The 19,777-nt window shown below is 45.2% G+C and overlaps 2 protein-coding genes across 2 annotated transcripts in view; one reads left to right on the plus strand and one right to left on the minus strand.

Moving 5' to 3' along the window:
- LOC131209224 (E3 ubiquitin-protein ligase TRIM9) overlaps positions 1-13,066 on the minus strand; it is a 62,632-nt gene extending 49,566 nt beyond the window's left edge. Inside the window, exon 1 of the mRNA XM_058202235.1 lies at positions 12,200-13,066. Within this exon, the coding sequence (XP_058058218.1) occupies positions 12,200-13,066 (867 nt within the window). The remainder of the gene's footprint in view (positions 1-12,199) is intronic.
- Positions 13,067-18,657: 5,591 nt separating this feature from the next.
- Positions 18,658-19,261, plus strand: LOC131210555 (barrier-to-autointegration factor). The gene is made up of 2 exons (XM_058203818.1): positions 18,658-18,726; positions 18,792-19,261. The coding sequence occupies exon 2, from the start codon at positions 18,817-18,819 to the stop codon at positions 19,087-19,089; it is 273 nt and encodes a 90-aa protein (XP_058059801.1). The 5' UTR covers positions 18,658-18,726; positions 18,792-18,816; the 3' UTR covers positions 19,090-19,261.
- The last annotated feature ends 516 nt before the right edge of the window (positions 19,262-19,777 follow it).

Below are 19,777 nucleotides of genomic sequence, written 5' to 3' on the forward strand. Positions count from 1 at the left end.
TGAGGTTAGAATTTCAACACTCAGGTTAGTCGCTTATGCTATTATGTGTTGTTGCTGAGACTTGTACAATTAAAGTTAATTTGTCGGAAAATAACCATCTTCAAACTAGTTAATCATTTAATACTTTTAACGTAAATAAATTAACCTATTACATCAAAAATTAAAATGAGAAAAGGCTGCTCACATCCATAAAAGCAACACACACCTCAACATCTAACATTCAGACAAAACATGAAGACTTATCCTTTTTCTTCTTTTGCTATCGCTTTGTCTATCGAAGAATCGCAATTAGGTGTGTTCAATAAAAAGAAGATAAGGTTACTAACAAGCTGTAAAACTATACAAGAATATGGAAAATGTTGTCTTGATTTTTTTTTCATTTTGTAGTTAATCAGTCACTCAGATGATTATCAGAGTAATGCCATTAAACTAACACAAAGTAACACATGTAAAGTACATAAATATTCAACCTGCATTTTTACCAAAACCAGGCATTTACGGTACATAAACAAATGCAACACTGTAAGCCACAATCGCACAATGCCGTCAGCGCCGAAATGCGTTTTCCTGCGCTCGTCAGCGCAATCGTAATTGCTGCTCGTAGTTTATGCGTTTTTCCGGGAGGTTCCATTTTCCTTCCCCGCGTATGCTCGAGAGATCGTTGACCCCATTACCGGGTGGTTTTGTGCCAGTGTAATTTCAGCGGGGTAATAAAATCCATCCCGTCCCTCTCTTCCTTCGCAACCAGGCACCCAGAGCAGCACGGCAGCACGGCTATCGCGAAAGCATTCATCTTCCGAGCGCCGAGCGCGTCCAACGGCGACAAAAACGAAGAAGAATATGCTTCGCAGTTCGATCGATCCTTTTTCAACTAAAACCCCTAGTTCGGGACGTAGCCCTCGTACATTGCCAGGCCAGGAACGAATGGAACGAACAGATTTTCCCTCTCATCCGAGGGCACACATGGTACGCGGCCACAGGATCGACCTGCAGAGCTGCAGACCCTTTTCAAACGGCCCCTCGGTGGCGCACCGGTTCCTCCTGCCGCACGGCACGCACGGTGGGCAAGTAGCTTGTCGCAGGCAAGCAGGCCCTTACGCCCTTACATCATCCTGACATCCCGATGAACACGGTGCACCGTTCACTCCCCGGCCCGTCACGATTGTCGCCAGGACTTGGTTGCTGGACGGGGTTGTTGCAATAGTTGCTGAAAGCAAAACATTCGTCGCTTTCACCCAGAGCCTTCTCCCTAGAGGGGTTGTTCCGATGTTGGTTGGCATGGCGTTGATGCCATTATTTTATTTTACAGAACCGTTGTCGCTTTCTGCCAACATTCCTTTCCCTCTTTTTTTGGTGCTTACATTCCAAACTCTGCCCCAGCTCATAGCTCGCTCGTAGCTTTGTTTATTCAAACATGGAAAAGTCTTCCGGGACTCACCACGTTCATTGATTATGCTCCCAGAACCGTTGCTCAGGTTCTACCCGATTCAGCAGACCTGACAGGTCTTAAAGCGGTGCAGGTTCTTTAAGTTGGGTGGCCAAAAATTATGGCAGAATTTAAACATAGTACGTAGCGAACAACCTCACCAGAGCAGCGACAGTCGCACAAAAATTATGAAAATAGTCAGTAACCAGGCTGATAAATGATGATAAAATCTAATCAGTTAGCATAAATGATAGTTGTTTATTGTTGTTTATTGTTTGTTTACAGTCAACGGGCCGACATCGCCTAGTTGACACATACGTATAAACTAATAATTAAACTAAACATAAGCTAAAGGATGAGCCTAACATAACAAAGCGCTTAAAGCGCATAGTTTAAATAATTAAAGCAAAACTAGTCACAACTGCAAGTCCTATGAACGCTTTTGTTACTAGCCATTCCAGATAGGATGAAGAACTAGGTACTATTACGAAGAACTAGGTTTAAACTATTACTAACTAATCTAATAGACTGAGAACAAGAGAGCCGATTGTCTGTTTATTGCTGTTAGGTTTTGTCTTTTAAGTATATAGAAAGTTTCTGCTTAAGTTTTGGTACAGTGTTTCTTGGCATTGCTTGTTATTGGTCGCCTTTTCTAAGGATTCCATTGAGGCCAAAAAGAGCCTAATTTCTTTTATTCTATAAACGGGCGTTGGCGTGACGTGGTATTTGGCTACCAACAGCAAAACAACAGCTACAAACAGCAAAATGAATACTAACTTGGATATTCCTTTTTGGATTATCAAATGCATAAACTCTTCTTAGGCATCATGCGTTTGTTTAGCTCAATTTAAAAACATCTGTAAAATGAAGCGCCTACAAATGTGCAAATAATACTGCGTCGATAGTGAACCGACAGAAGTGATGGCTACAACGTATAAAAGGTTTCAGCTTTGGACCTGCGGGCAAAAAAAACGGATCGCTTACTGGCCGGAAAACATGGCTCCTGGCAAACGCTCGGATCCTGGCGCGATGTGCAATGGCCCTGTTGATGAACTCATTAGCACTTTCAATCAATAAAACCCAAATCCCAATCCGGCTTGCTGATTGAGTTCTCGGCAAAAGGACGCAGCACCGGAAGGTCGCCCCCCGGGGAGGGGTGCGCGGTGCCACACAACTCAGCTGACGGAAGCGAGAAAAGGGAAATCATTAGCCGCCTTTAGTGCATTTTACGAAGGCGGATCCCGAAAGGAAACCCGGGAAACATTCCCTACTGCCAATGGTGATGTTTGCAATGGTTTTCACATTTCCTCTCGCGCCAAAATAGAAAACTCAATCAGACACTCTAATCCAATTACTGGGAAAGCCTCTGATCGGTAGGCCATCATAATGGCCATCGTGGCCCTTGCCTATGATAGACTGAGAGAGAGAAAACGGTAGTTCGTCGTCCTCGAGGCAAACTAACACTCTATTTCCGGTCCGGTCACAGCCACATCAGCGCAAATCTTCGCCCCGGGAACCGGGCGGCCGGACAGAGCCGAGAAAAGGGCAACAAATTATCCAGTTTGCGGCCGAAGCCAAATCGACCCGCTGCTAAGAAGCTGTTTTCGGCGCGCCAACCCAACATTTCTGAGCCGGGGCAGCCTTTCTTTCCGTTTCCGGTTGATACAGGGTAAAACTTTGGGCACACACAGAACCACGCTGAATTATTAAGTAAGTCTTTCGTCAGTGAAACAATCGAAGTCGGGCGGGTCTTGGCATACCCACCAACGCCAACGCCAGTGTTATTATTTCGATTCGCCAGACCGGAATGGGCGAGACCGGAAAAAAGAAAAGAAAATCACGAAAGTATAAACAGCGCTAGCTCATCCATTGCATCCGACCGTGCTTCCGGGGTCCTTCCGGGAGTCTGACAGATGAAAAGCACCCCGAAACGACAAGGCTTTTTGTGTGCGACGCTGTCTGCAGGGAAAAACACCTCGAATGCGCATTCAAAATCAGGGAAATGTAAGAACCCATTGCACCGCGCACTCACCTCGCTGTCTCGTTAGCGGGCGACGGCGACAGTTTCTTGGGGAAAATGTTTTTCCGCAAAGCTGAAGCAACGGTTGCTCGCGGGCACGCGACGCGACGTACCCGAGAAGGAAATCCTTTTCAACGAACGTTTTCCCGGAAGCGCTACAGGAACGTAATTTCTTTTATTGATTCTGTTTAATTTCCTTCCTCTGCAGTGCTGTAATACACACAGACATGCCAGGGGCAGGTTCAGGTTCTACGCGGACGTTTTGCGAAACATAACGAATGCGAAACTCGTACCTCGGTCTTGCCGTTCTCGTGGGGAGCATAAGTTTGTTCTGGGCGCTTCGCGGTTCGCTCGTCATATGTTCGAGTGTGTGTGGTGGTGGGTTTCGAAACATACTCAAGCCTTTTTTGGGCCGGTGCGCCGTTTCGTTCATTATGAATTTTGAATTCAATCTGTGCACACAACAGCGGTGCAGCGGTCGTCTGTACCCAAATTTGCACAGACCGCGGTTTTTAGGGAGAGAGAGAGACCTTACAATATGCAAACAGCTCGGTCTTGGTTGCTACAGTTGCGTTGTCGAGGGAGCGGCATTTTAAACAAACCAAACGGAACGGAAATGGCGTTGTGTTTGAAACACAAAAATTTGCACTTGTCAAAAGCAAAGGCGATGGTGCAACTTGTGTAAAGTTTTAGCAATAACGACGCAAAAGCGGCATTTAGAATAAGTGGCCACAAAACTCAATTAACATATCCATTCATCTCTTTCACAGCGACACGCTGAATGTTACGGTGGCGGGTTCAATATTTTATAACAAAAACATCGTTATGTTTTTATCAAGCCCTTCTGAGTTTAGTCCTCCAATACGAAATTTGAATTAACGTTAAATACATGCAGAGGCTATTTCATCATCTGAACATTTGAATGCGATGGGAAAATACGAGTATACCTTTTAAACCGCTCTTTTAAGTCCAAAATAGTAATGATTAAATCACGATTTGAGCCATACGAAACAATGTTTATGGCATTTTTGAAACACGAAATGTTTAGTTTTCACATCTTTTTCTATCGTATGTATGATATTATAATGCAGCAAGAGTAAATTTAGTTTCTTATGAATTATAGCAATGTGTTTTTTTATGTGTTTTGATATTCAAAATAAATTAAGTGTGCGAAACGCACATTGACATTATTTTGTTTCTCAGCTTTGAGAAAGCCTAACGACGGTTATTGAAAACTAACGTTAAACTGTCATAAATATGAGTTTCAATGGTAAAACGTACAAGGATATTGCAAAAGTATTTAACAATGATACAAGGAGCCATAAAAAACTAAAGAAGATCGTATTAAAATTGTTGAGCGTATGAAATAGAGACAAAAGCTTATTGATAAATGTAATGTCATGTATGATGATTGATAAATGTATAGTCAATTATTAACAACATTTACAAGATATAGAAGAAGTGCAAGTGGTCTGACAATGGTACAGCCAAATCTGGCATTGTTTTCCAAAAGTTTTCGTATCAGACAATTTGTAAAATGAGTGGTCTTTTACAATCAACAAACTTGATTATTCTGGACAACGTACTCTGGAATTATGACTTGTTGGTAAGACCATTATGAGAAAAAGGTTTTTTTATAAAGCGAGCAGAAAAAGCAGAACTATTATTACACAACTTTATCTATGTTTTTGACTGAATTTTGAATTTGGCATAAATTACATTTTTCATCCTCGTGTTTAATTTCTTTTTGGTTTGCTGGAACTAAGCTTTGCTTCACTAATCACTGTTTTGAAAAAAAAATTATAAAAAATAAAACGTTTAGTAGCTAAGAGAAAATTAGAACATTTGGATGATGGCTAAAGTATCTTAAAATACAGTGTATTAGCCTTACAGCACACTTCTCCAATACAAGCCAAAAATTAACCTGTATTTACAAACCTAAAAAGCGAAAACAATTAGCCGTTCAATGCAACAACTTGACTAGAAGCGGGAACCCCTAAATAAAATCTGTTTTGTGCTACTTGCTGAAGCACGGGGCACCCTTTCTTTGATAATTGAATTAATTGACAGTTATTAACAAACGTGTCCGCAATAATTTTCAATTTCCTTCGCGACAATTAGTTTTCCAGTTAACCGTCGTGCACACATACACACGACCACTCTTATATCTGTAAGCCGATTGTGACAATTGGCACTTGGCAATTTAAAACCACTTTTCCTCACTTGACAAATGGTCACAGTCGAGCGGGGAAAAGCCGGGCCCGAGTTACGTCTCATTGGTTGGGCAGCATTTTCGACGACCCGGCGACGGCGGCGCACGCGACCTGACACTCAATGAGGCTGCTGCTTATCGTCGAGATGGCAAGTCGCCATCACCAGGAAGCCACATATTCCCGGCCGTCCCAGTAGTCTCTCTCGAAAGGCGGTGGCCAGATGCCTACTTTTTCTTCCACAGATTAACTCTATTAACTTCCACTCCACAATATGCGCCTCCAGGAGGAGTCGTCCCGCAAGTTTTCTTGCATCTTTGAGTAACAATCGTGCACACCACTTCACACACAGAGAAACAGGGCGGCCTATAGTGTGTGACACGCCACACACAGGACATCCTGTGGGCAGCCGAAAGCGTTGCCACTTGATCCGGAACCCGACCGGGAGGGCCGCATATCCGGTGGCTGGGGTCCGGCAGGAAGTCGCTCGCTACCTCAAGACTTCAAGGAACTCGGTATGTGCCCCAAGCCGCTCTCATCCATACACATACGACCCCACAAGGAAAGGAATACGTGCTTTACCCGCTTGACGGACCAGGAACAGGAAGTAAGACCGTGGCCGCGGGCCACCGATTGCACTGGGGGAGAAAAATTTATATTCAAAAGAAAACTTTTGGCGTTTTACTCCACCACCCACCCACCTACGGAGGATGGTGGAGGGCGTTACCGAGGCATGTGGTGGAGCTAGGCAAATAGCACTTTTTTCCATTGTCAAGGTGGAGCACCTTTACGAAACTGTGCAAAGTAAATGAAAGCGGTGAAGATTTGCGTAAAGTGATCCTGGAATTTGTTGGAATCTTCGTTGGATACATTTTCATTGCTCTTTGTCCTTGGTCCTGATCCTAGAGGCAACTGGCAATGTTCTAATGAACATTGGAGTTACAATACGAGCAAGTTATGTTCGAAGGTGCCAAAAGGATTGTTGACACATACGATGACATTGTACGGAATTAAAATTAACTTGGTGAAATATCATGACATAACTTCATACTACAACATACTTAGTAGAAGTATAGTAGAGTTTGGGACCGAAGGAGAACATACATGCAATTTAACAATGGACTTTAAATAAAAATATAACATGAAATGGCCTTTGACTGGCCTTTAACTTACTCCTTCAAGCAATCCCTCCACTTTGTACCAAAAGTTGGAAACGTTTCCATTTATGCAAATCATCGGTTTATTTTTGTTCCTCAACTTTACTTTGAGAGGTGATCCACCTTACACTCCTTTTGCAGGGAATCGCTTCAGGACCTGTGACTTTTTCCCTACTTCCGGTTTGGCTTAAGTTGACGGGAACTGGCGGTGTCGGTACTGGCTACGATGCGGATACGACGATAAACGTAAAACCGCGGCACCCGGAGAGCGACAGTTCCTGGAAAAAGGCCCCGCATTGCCCGGAAAAACAACCGCCCCATGCCGTGCGTCGCTCCGCCGCATAGAGGTATGTATGCAAAGTGGCCAAAATGGAATGAAATGATCCCGTGCCCGCGTTGGCAAGCAACTTCCCGACATTCCCGTTCGCAGTGGGTGTCCTCCATCAATTTCCAGGATACCGGGACCTGCAGACCGGTATCTAGTACACAGGCCAGCGCAATCCTTCCGAAAATGGTGTTATTTGAAAAATTGAAACCATTTTCGAAGTCCCACCCCCCGGGCCAGTGCAGGAGGAGCGCTTAAGTGATAGCAGGGACAGCAGCGTCACTCAACAAACGCCGGTCGGTGTCGGAAAAGCCTATATTTTACTTTTACACCATTAGATCACATCCGGTGCAAAGGAGACGCAGACGTGAAACACCTAAAACAACAACCTTCTTTAGCCGACCACCACGGCCACACGAGCGAATGGCGTCCCAGGGCTAAAGGACTTAGCGGAAGCTCCTTGAGAGGTCCGCTCCTGGTTGTCCCCGTGTCGTCGGCGTTATCCACGCTCGCCACTCGCCCGGGACCCGGCAGCACAGGCCCAGCGTATCCTTTCCTCTTTATCTCGAAGGCGCTGTTCCGTGATTCATAATTTACATAATTTTCGTTCGCCTCTTCCTTAGCTCCTTTTCTTTTTTTGTTCGTGGCAGGTTTTGGCTTCCAGTCCTCTCCGGCGCTTCCGCCGGCCTAATCCCTCCGTAAGTCTGCCTTTCTTTTGATCCGAGGCAAAAATTCGGGCCCTGGAGTCACCGACTTCCACGTTGTTTTTTGCATCCTGCGCCTTGCGGCCAAAACCAGCCAAGTAGGGAACCAGTAAAGTTCGGAATAATGTCTTCCTGGAGGTTCGGATGGAAAGGTAGCACAGGTTTGCAGAACGGTCGACCCAATTTTAAAACGTAAATGTGGGGTGCCAGAGGTTCTTTTGTGCCAGCGTGCCCGCGATGCTGCCGCTGCCAGGTGCTGCGTATTAAGAACCCAGCCAACGACGTTGCGCACAAGCCATGTTTATGCTAATGTTTATGCGGCCAGCACAAATAACAGGACAAATTGAATCCGTATCCGTAGTACTGCACGGCGAGCACGGATCGGATCCACCGATCCGGCCAGGATCGTTACGTATCAATTTGTAATGGGGAACCCACCGTAGGTGGGTAATTACAATGTCAGGGCACGCGTAACTACAATGTTTACGGCTATCGTACTCAATGGAAATATGTTACTTTACGCAAATCTCCCAAATTCCTCCGTGTTTTTAGGAACTCAAAAATCACTTGCATCACCGAACAGCTCGAACTTCGAAAGACTTTACTGTTTAATGTGGATTAGGAAATATAAACCGGAGCATTAAACTATGGATTGTAAAATATATATTCGATTGAATCCATAATACTCCACAAGCAGATCCAGCTTCCCGGGGGCATAAGACGCCACACAAATCAACACCAGCGCGAACGCGTAATGGAACACGACACAATAACGGGGAGGGCGGAGTTCAACGAGTTTGTCATAAAATGCTCCATCATAAATCGGGCGGCCCATGCTATTGCCGGTTAAAGCCAAGCCCTCAGTCGAAAATGGGGATGAAAATTCTGCGTGATTTGCGAATCAGCGCCATGGCGACAAAGTCAATGGCCATGAATTTTACGATTTCTTGCAATGCCTTGCCAACCAGGAAATAGATCATGCACGACGACGGCGGCGACCGTGATTCGATTCCCGGCTCGACTTTATCGTGCGTCCCGTGAGAAAGAGTGTACCCGTGGGCCAACGGAGCAGATTGTGAATAAATGCATAAATTATAAACCGAACGGCATTCGGAACGGAATCGGTCGCCTGTCGTAGCCGCGCCGTAGATTTCTTTCGGGGCTTGGGATTTATTTTTCATGCTCTCCCAGAAGGCATAAATCAACCAGCGCCGCTGGGTGGGAAGAAAGTGGCGCCAGGCCCATGTGCAACATAAAACAACATCGATTTATTTCTGTAATGGAGTGAAAGAAAATACTCGCTACATCGTGTCAGCAACATTCGAACGCATGTTTCGAACATAACAAACCCATCAATGGCGCTGTCTTTTGTTAAATGTGGAAAGTAACTACCAATCGTCCTTGCTGCAAACCAAAAGTTCTATTCCATTCTTTCGCCACGTTCCCTTTCCCAAAATCCATTTTTACAGTTCAGTAGTTCAGCAGCAGAGAGAAGCCAACATAGAACTACATCTTGCGTTAATGATTATCAAACAAACGTCAGTTTTTATTTGACCAATGCTGTCGTATCCAAACAAAGCGCATAACTCGCGCGGTAGTTTGTGGACCCCAACATAAGACCCTCGCCTCACAGTGCTCCACCATCACGTGTCAAAGCTAAGGCGCTTGTCGGCGTCGTAATTACAACTTCCAGTAATTACTTAATTTGATGTGAACTCCGTTCAAACGCTCCCCTACGCACGTGTGAGTCCGTTCCCTGCCGTTGGTTTGTCGTCATTAAACAATCGACCATAAATTCATCAACCGACCAGCGTTTCCGGGGAGCGAGAAGCCTGGCCAAATCTAAAAACAATCGATCGCGGGAAGGCTCATTCGCAAGTGATTCGCAAAAGGGGGTGCCTTAGAACTGTAGACATTCCGTTGAAGAACACCCGGTGACCGCACCCCAAAATTCCGAGTTTCGCCTTCACTGCACAAAACCCCACCGAAGGAAGGGTGGCCAACATTGTTACCATCGCCATCGGCCCTTGAGACGGTTAGCAAACTTTCTCACGGCCACAGCGTCTAGCGTCTTTTTTGCCGGCAACCGACGCTCGTCACCGAGTTCCCACCACGAGGAGACGAAGAAGTAGCGCCGCGCCAGAGATGAGTCGCCGGCCGGCCCCGAGGCCCCGGATACCGTAATTAAACTGTCATGAGCGATCAGTCCGATTCGATGCCGAACCGGTTGTGACAGCCGGAAAGGTGTTAAGATGTCAGATATTGGCCCCGAGCCCGAGCCGGAGATTGGATGGCCGCACGCAAAACGCCCGCCAGGATAAATAGTTAATGTGACAAATTCATTGGGCAGTAAAGGCGGTAATGTGGTGTGGTGCGACCATCGAAAGAGAAAGCCATTGGCCATTTCTTTTCGTTTGGGGCAATCTGGTGTCACACTTCGGCACCTCGCGATGGAATAAAGGCGCCTCGAACACCATAGCTATGGGAACGTAAGGCGTTTGTTTATGGACGACAAACAAATGCAGCTGCAGCTGCCACTCGATGCAGTGATGGAGTGCATCGAGTCACTTAATTGCACTGGTGAGTTTCAAGAACGGGTCGATTTGCATGGGTTTCGAGCGTTTTTTTTTCGATATAAAGTTACATACTAGGTTGTTTACAAAGTTTGGGGGGGCGATAAGAAGGACACATTTGTATAGTTTGAAACACACTTTATAATTCAGTGTGGCCTCCCTGAACCTCAATACACGTGTTCCAACGAGACTCCAATTTAAGAATTCCATCCCTGAAGTGTGAAACTGGAAAGGTTCCGCAGCTGTTGTGACGGTTTTTTGGGTTTGAAAACAAATGGAAGTCGCTAGGGAGCAAATCTGATTAATATGGTGGATAGTCCAACAATTCGAACTTTAATTCATGGAGTTTTGCAAATTTTCAAAATGCTCTTGTGATCTATTATACTGCTAATAATATAGCTAATAATAATATATAACTAATATTGATTATACTGCTCAATGAGATGGCTAGGCCTTATATTAAATCTCTTTCAGATATTCGATGATTTTCCAATGCAATCTCCTGTATTTCTTCTCCGATTTCAGAATTTTTATCTGTTTTTTGACGATTTTGACTTGGATCGTCGTGAAGACTCGTACGACCACGATTAAACTCAGAAACCCCTCTTTTAACGCCCTAATTAAAGGTAAAGAGTCTGTATACTTTCAACATTCGTTCATAAATCTCCTTTGCATTCAAACCTTCCCAAAATAAAAATCCAATCACTGCACGATATTTGATTTTTTTTCACTGTAAAAAATACTGTGACAAGTCGATACTCAATGGCTTGTAAAAACAAAATTAAGTGACCGATTGAAATGAAACTTCACATACGTTCATATGAAAAGTGTACCAATGTAAAAAAATAGCAGCACCGTCTGGTATCGACCCACAAAACTTAGTAAACAAACTAGTACTTTTGTACAAAAAGATACCAACTTAAATATCTCTTTCCAATGGAATCCAGTACCAGTCATATCAGAAACGCGGCAAAACTTTTGCGATAATTACTGACGCATTATCGCGCTTCCAACCCCTCAAGAAGGCGCCGAACCGGTTCCGGACGGTTAGCCGACACGTGATAAACGGCGGCTTCGCCTTATAACGCCAAGAACGCTTTACCTGTCAGACGAGTTCTGCTCTTCCTGCCGTTAGACTTTCGTTTTATTTTCGGTGTCCCCTTTCACCGAGAAGCATTTGAAACCCCGGGGCTCTCGTTTCTCGGGCGACTATTTTGCGTATCACTGCCCCATCAGTGGTGGTGCATCGGACGTATAGAGCCAGCCAAGAAATCCGGGGAAGATAACCCACGACCAGACCGCAGGGCAATTAACAAATCCTTTAGCCCACAAAAAGGGCCGAGTCAGGTAGAAATGCCGAAACGTTAGAGCAGTTCCAAACCAGCGTATAGGTTGCAATCAAGAGTCCTGCTGGACGTCCGATGCAGACAAGTTAATGCACCGTCGGGGCTAATAATTAGGCTCCTTTTAATGGAAGTTTCATGTTTCGAATTTTGCTCCAAACTCCTCCCCAAACCCAGCCGTAGTTGGAGCACCGACAAACCCTCCTCCGGGTATCATTCGGCGTCAAACCGTCAGGCTTGCGACCATTACTAACTATTCGACTTGGGAATTCATCTCATAAACCCGCAGCGCTCCGGATCATGTTTCGCGTGACGTTCGCCCGAAAAAAGCCAGAGCTCCCTCGGTGAGCTCCACGGACACGTTACGGGTCGGACCGTCGCCCCCAGTCGTATCTGCTAGACTAGACTGGGGCCGTTAGTGGTTAAGGAATGAGGACCTACCTTCTGGGCCTTGCACATCGCCGTGATGGACTGCAGATCGTGGGACTGATGACGGTTCTCGCCGATGCACTGGTTGCAGATGGGCAGCTTGCAGCCCATGCAGTACATGGTCAGTGGTTCCGTGTGCTCTCCGCAGATCGACTCCCGCAGCTGACAGGCGCCACGTGGCTTCGTGAGGCTGTGCTTGGCGAGGGGCCCACGGGCCGGATGGCACAGCTCGCGGCACGCGTCACAGTACCGAATCTCGCACTGCTCGCAAATCACGGTCGCCACTTTGGGCGGTTCGGTTTCGCACATCTGGCAGCGGAGCGCTTCCCGCTCGCAGAATCGGTCCACGATCGATTCCATCGCCCGGTACAGTGGCAAGTTGCGGGCCCCGAGGTCGTCGAAGAACACCAGCTTCCGGCAGACGGGGCAGACGAGCGAGTAGACGGACCCACCGGAACCGGACGGTGGGAAAAGGAGTCCCTGTAGGTTCGGGGTGCCGGCGTACGAACCGGGCCGCGAGCAGCAGATGACACCGGAGTCGGCCTCACTCAGAATGCTGACCTTGTCCGCCTGGTCCTGGTCGGAGGATACGCTCTCGGTGGCGCTCGAGCTGCCCGTGGATGACGAAGAGGACGACGAGGATGACGGTGGCGCTGGCGGGTGCTGTTGGTGGAGCTGTGCGACGTGACTACCGCCTGCGGGAGCCGCCACCGCCGACCCCGACGCCCCACCGGAGGCCGTCGAGGACGCTGAAGACGACGAGGACGAAGCCGTCTGAATGTCCAGGGCACAGGCCAGGCAGAGGGCGTGATAGCACGGCAGCAGCACCGGACTCGAGTAGAGCTGCTTGCACACCGGGCAGCGCAGTTCTTCCTCCATGCCTACGTCGCTGCCTCAGGGGCCGGTGGTGCTCAAGAAGACAGATATCGAGAACGCTGTCCACCGGATGCGGCGCGGTCTTGCCACCATGCACCCCGGGTTTACACCTTTCTCTCGCACGCACAATGACACACACGTAGGAACCGACTGACGACTGGCTGGACCTTCTTACCGCGACGCGTCAGAATCTTTCTCGGTGAAAGCCTTCTTCGATCCCAAGCCTGCTCTGCGTCAATTTATATGCAAATCGTCGGCCACACCAGGAACACACCTTATGCAAATACCCACACAAACACGCACACAACGGGGCGCCGCCTGCACCTGAGGCGTCCGGAACTAGGACGACGGAACGAACGGCACAGAACTCAGCCACGCGGCTGTTGATTATATATTTTTTCGATTATTTTAATTTTTTGTTTCGACAAATGGATAAAACTATTTCACTGATTTCCCATTGCCGGGCCGGACACGCACATACGCAGTACACATACACGCGGATAAAACACTAGCCGTTCGAGGACGTGTTTGGTTTTTTCTTGAAAGATCAACAAATCCGACACACAATGATGTGATTTATTATTTGTGTGATCTGGCCTTCGGAACTGGGGCTCAGATCACAATCACTCTTCGGTTGAATTTGGATTTAAAGCCACAACAAAAATCCAATATCCTTCACCTATCCTAGTCACGGACACTTACTATTAGGTATTTGAAGGATTTCGCTTATTTCGCGTTTAGTACGCACCGCCCATCAAGTAAGCACTGGAAACTTCACTCAACACACCGCTCGCTGCACATAGTTAAAAGGATTTGAAGTGCATATCGGCTGCACATCCGCTTTGATGGCTAATCACCTGCCCGCGTGGAGGCCCCGGTGCACTTTAAAATGCAATCTCGTTCCCCGAAACCCGTCGTGATGCCAATCCTTCCCAATCGCGGCACACACAAACGCACAAAACAAACGCTTTGCACAAACGAGGCGCACGCGCGTCTCCGCGTTCACGAATTGTCACAGCAAACCACAAATCGCCGTTTAAAGGTGGCGGCACAGCACGGAACACAGAAAACGCACATGCTGATCAGCATTATCAGCATTAGCTTTATCAGCCACTTTAACGCGATCGTTAGCACAGTTCTGCAACGGTGATGCACCTATATTATACATCATTCATTAGCATTGTTAGTATGTTTTAATGGGAAATTAGGATGGGTTTTCAACTTTGGTAAAGCCGTAAAGAAAGGATTCTGGTTGTTTCGCCTAAACGAGACACTACCATTGAAATTAAGGTAATTTTAAAATATTTCCAGTCAGTTTTGCATCCGTGCCGATCCGTCCCTGTCCCTGTTAAAAAAAAACCATTCCTGATGCATAAGGAGGCGCTTAGTATGTAGTCTAAGAAGTGGCCATACAAAATATATTGCCTTTTCTATTATTTAGAAACACGGTCGCCCCGTCCTTGGGTTGATTTTGCGTTAAACACTTCTATTAACATTTCTTCTATTGCTTCTTGTTACTGCACATCTTAACCACGGGAACAAAAAACTGTTCCAATGCAACAAAACACTTGCTTTGCGGCCTCTTTAAACGGGTTAACGAATCCAGAATTCTAAATTCTACAACCATAGCACAAGCACAAACGTCGTCGGGAATAGTAGCCACAGCACGTACCGAAACCCGAACGAAACGCAACCGTCCACTTACATTTTTGATAAACAACTCCAATCCGTTCTATTTTTCCACCGGAACCGGAAAACACGTCAAATCGTCAAAAACAAAAACGCAACCGCCCGCTTGAATTTTTTGAACATTTTTGATTTTGTCTGAACTTTCTGACCAACCTGAGTCGCGTTTTGCGTTCCGGGTCCCTGGTTTTCGCTTGTAGTTCGCAAACCACATTTTTGCGTTCCCGGCCTCTGAAAGCGACTTCCGTCCGAAGATTTCCGAACACAAAAGAAGAGAGAGAGAATCGCGAGAGAGAGAGAGAATCGCAAGAGAGAGAAAAGTGTTCTCGTGGCAGGAAAACGACTCAGCTGGCCGAAAGGATAATAAAAAGGCTTTCAGCATAAAAACAAACTCTTTTTTATGTTTACTTTTAGTATGGATTGAACAAATTTATTCGAATCTTTTGTACGTTATTAAGTGTACTATTAAAAATATTCTGCAGTTTTTTCATGCAAGCCGGTGGCAGAGACCAGAGCATCTCCGAAAATATTACAGTTTTCCGTGTTCAGCACATCTCGGCTGGAAATCATAATCGAAATCTTCATCCAATGTTCTTCAATTAATTTTTTATTCATTTAAACATTTTAGGTGGCCATTTAATGGTGCAATTGCAATCGGAAGGCATTTCGTCATAAAAAAAAATTACCAAAAAGTTGTGGGGAGGTATTTTATATGTAGGAAACATGTACCAAGTTTGAAATGAGTCAGTCAAGCAGTTTTTAAATGGCAGCGAACACGGACTTACAAAAAGTAGTTTTGAGATAAAGGCGTTAAAAAGCTGCAGGCGGACAGGAGACCAACTAGACAATAACTTCAATAGTTTTGCTCGGATCGACTTACAATTTTGGGAAAATATCTTTAAATGTTCAGCAGTAAGATGGACCAAACAAAAGATTGGATTTTTCGAAAGAGCTTATCTCTTAACCACTAACTCTGTTTACAACCTTTCCGTACTAACACTATGTTTTACTACCAGGTCTATAAAATTACGATAGTTGTTCGTTTATATGCAGCAATCTATTTTCACCAATTGATCGTTTGATTAAATGGAATTACAACCGAAATGTATAAATGTAATGCAATCAATAGAAAAAACGGGCGAAGCAGACGGAAACGGAAACATTGGTATGAGCTTTTTACAATAATTACATACAAATGAAAAGCATAGTCGAGCTAAGTAACCAACCAACCAACTAACCAACTAACAACCAATAAAAAAATGTATAAACCAATTTAGAACATAGAGTATGAAAGAGTTGCGTAAATTTTGTCAGTTCATGTAACCTCTCGTAAAACAGTCAAAAGAGAAATCTGCACAGCATCAGAAGCTTAGTAGTAAAGAGGGTCAATTAATGCGACAGGCTTAATAGAAGTAGCCGCCACAGGTCAGGTTTCGGATTGTGTGTTTTCTTAAATCCGTTACCCAGCTTGTACCCCTTTTCCCTCCTAACACTCAGACTTCGTAGACATTTTGGGAAAGCTTTTCTCCACAGGTAACTTACGCCATTAACCCCGCGATTGGACAGGGTAAATTTTGGCTCACACCTGGGTGTTTTTAGTTCAACTTTTCCCTAACAAGTTGCTCATTATCTATCGTGAAATTGTAAATAAACAAAAGAAATGCAATAATGTATACTTTAAAGTTGACCTAAATTTTTTCACAAATTATGCAACGACCTCCGAGCTTATCTTGACATTCAGAAGTGTTATAAATGGTCGCAGCCCGTGCGAAGCGCCCCAACAATGCTCTACTATCTTCACCCGCCCGCCAGAAATACTATCGTCGGTAAACATGCTCCGGAAGGTGTTGGGTTCTACCGCAGGCAGACAAAAGACGTAAAAAATAATGTTTTGAGGCAGTTTCAGGTTTCCGCTCGGTTATTCCAAAGTTCAGGGGACCACAAAATAGAGCGCGCGAATGAGATAGAAGGAGAATGTTGGGTTCCCGGAGGCCGTGCTTAAAAGGTAACAGTATTTTTTGGTTTATGCAGCCGGAACTTCCGACCGGTGGCCGTTTACATAAAAAGCCAATAACCGATAAAAATCTAGCTCTTCTAATGAACACATTGTTCCGGATGACAACGGTCGCGTCGGCGGCATAGATGCAGCATAGGCCGCAAACATCACACGTTTCGGGCGGACGGCGATTTGCGGCCCGCGATAAACTCGCCTCTGCTTAGCGCTACGGTGGTCTCAAGAAGGTATGCCGTCCCGTCTCTAAAACTCCCGAGGTTCACCGGGAGAAATGTCGCCGGACCAACCGGCGCATAAACCATAAGTCACCCGCAACTGTGCGCTGCAAGATGCGTCACATTATTAATGGCTCCATCGCACCTTTTATGGGGAAATGTCATCATCATCTTCTCATCGTCGGCTCGTGCATCGAGCGTATTACAGTATACCTTGGGCCGTATGCTGTTGGGCTTTCGTACGGGTCACTGGTTTCGAGAGTCATTTATAACCAGGTTTAGCTCGGCTATATGGCCACCAATCGAGACGGGGTTCGGTCCGAAAGCGCGCTTACCTTCGCGAAAAGAGGTTCATTCTTGGATGATTGGATCGGGGTGTTTACTTTCAAACACGGCGAAAATGCCATTTGCCTAATGGAACATACCAAATACAGAAGTATACGGTGTCAGCCTCTGAATGTAGTCTAACATGTTCAAGGTGCCGCAGATTTCCAAGAGACACTGAAAAGTGAAATGCTTAATCGTTAGGTAACACAGAACTGTCATTCTGCGAGTTTCTTTGGATTTTCAAATAGCTAGTCAATGGTGTCCAATAGTCAATCTTCACAGGAAAATTTTTAAATTTTGTCTCTTGCAATAACTGCAATAACTAAAACTGCCGGTGATAATAGCAAGTGCTTGTCTAGTGACTTTGTCGCCTTTGTTGGAATCAATAGGCAAACAACCACACTCTAGTTTTACGTCCTCTGTTCACGGCCCTAATCAGCCTGCTTATCAAGTGCTATTCGCTCCGCGATTAGGACTACGGAAAGTTAAACTTCGGAGAGGAATGCATTGCATCATAACGTAACTGTGATGTAACCATTTATTTTGGCAACCAAGGCGTTTCTACAAACCCCTAAACGAAGCATATTACGCCAGGCAGATGAACTCCCAAGATTGGAGTCCAACTTTTAAAAACTTATAGAAGAACTTATTCATTACATTCCTGCTAGATGGCTCTTTTCACACTAAAAGATTTTGTTAAAAGGTGTATCGAATTTCGAGTAATGATAAATCATCATCTAATAATTACAATGGAATGTTTAAAGTGGAAAGTTTGGCAACCAACCCTCAGCTATTGTTTTAATTGGTAATTCTGATTCTGTTAAATTGAAAAAATCATTAGTGGTTGTCTGGTCTGGAAAACATGTTAACCTTGATATCTTTCTTCACGAGGCTCGGATCTGCTCGTTTTTTCACGGGTTGTATATGTTCAACATAAACAGATTGATTGAAACTGCAATCCTCCTGATTTACTGGGGCATTTTACGCCTCAATCTCTTAAAATCTGGGCACTGAGTTCGCAGGCCGCCCAATTGTTTTCAAAAACTAGCTAAAAGTTTCAGGCATTTATTCAAAAATAAGAGATTCAATTTAGGATGAAGAAAAGGCCCCAAGGAAAGAGTGCTCTGGCTAGTGGCCAGAAGTGTGGATATGGATGGGAAGATAGAAAAGCATGTTCAGCGCGCTGAAATAGAAAAGTTTACGCCAATTTGAACGTTTGTCGCACACATCAAGTAGCGCTCAGTAACGGACACTTTTGAGCGTCCTTCGAACGAGCACTCACCTCTTTTCGACCGTTATCCGTGAGTGCGTGTCGCTCACGAATCAAAAGAAGGAACTGTCAAAAAGCAGCGCAGGTACAGAAGCGCATAAACAAACCTTAAGCGTCACCTTTCCGCTTTTTGTGATTTTGTGTTCCCCGTGTAAGAGGCGAATTAAAATGCTTCACACCGTCTTGCTAACGCAACTTTGTGTGCCTTTATTGCAGCTATCCGAAACCCCAAGCCCTCAACATGTCCAGCACATCCCAGAAGCATCGTAACTTTGTCGCCGAACCGATGGGAGAAAAGCCCGTCACGGAACTGGCCGGCGTTGGCGACGTTTTGGGAAAGCGGCTAGAGGCGGCCGGATTCGACCGCGCGTACACCGTGCTTGGCCAGTACCTAATTTTGAAGAAAGACGCCGAACTGTTTAAGGAATGGATGAAGGATACGTGCGGGGCCAACTCGAAACAGGCAGCTGACTGTTACCAATGTTTAAGTGACTGGTGCGAAGAGTTTTTGTAAATGCATTTAGTAGTCCTAGCCCTCTTTTCCGAATTTTCCGTCTAAGCGATTCTGTAAAAATGTTCAAAGCGCCTTCCCCCAGGGTCGTCGTCGAAGGCAATATAGTGCGTTTAAGTAGCATGCTTCAATGACAATTATTTTAATGATTCAAACATAAAAATATACTACCAGAAACCTGCAATCGTCTTTTGTCGCTTAGTTGTGTCCGAAAAGCGCTGGCTTTTAATTTAACAGAATTAATCACGGTGTTGTTCTTTTTTCCTTTCCTTCCTTTCCTTTTAGCCAACACACACGCGAACAGCATACACGCAAGAGACCGTTCAAAGTCACTCACCTTACGCACGTTTGTCATCCAGCCAAGCAATCGTTAAATACAATAAAACAGTGGCTTAAATATGCAGACTCGTTTTTCATTTTAAATATGCAGAAACTATTTTAATGATAAAAACAAGGATATACATAATTGCCGGTCCCGATTTTTCATTCGCATACTGTTTCAAATTTGAAGGGTAAACAGTTTTTTCAACAATTGAGTTTGTTTCGCACAATTAAGGGCCAATTCATTCGCTATTGTCACATGAGCAACCTAATCCGACTTCGTTACATTGGAGCTGAAGTTACATGAAAATATTAAGTTACTGAACTTTGTCCAAATTATTTCATGAACATTCTGAATTTAGAACATTTT

The sequence above is a fragment of the Anopheles bellator genome, chromosome 2 (genome assembly GCF_943735745.2).
Source record: "Anopheles bellator chromosome 2, idAnoBellAS_SP24_06.2, whole genome shotgun sequence".
Classification (NCBI taxonomy): domain Eukaryota; kingdom Metazoa; phylum Arthropoda; class Insecta; order Diptera; family Culicidae; genus Anopheles; species Anopheles bellator.

Coding starts and splice junctions, on each gene's coding strand:
- LOC131210555 (XM_058203818.1), top strand. CDS start 18,817: ATGTCCAGCACATCCCAGAAGCATCGTAACTTTGTCGCCGAACCGATG.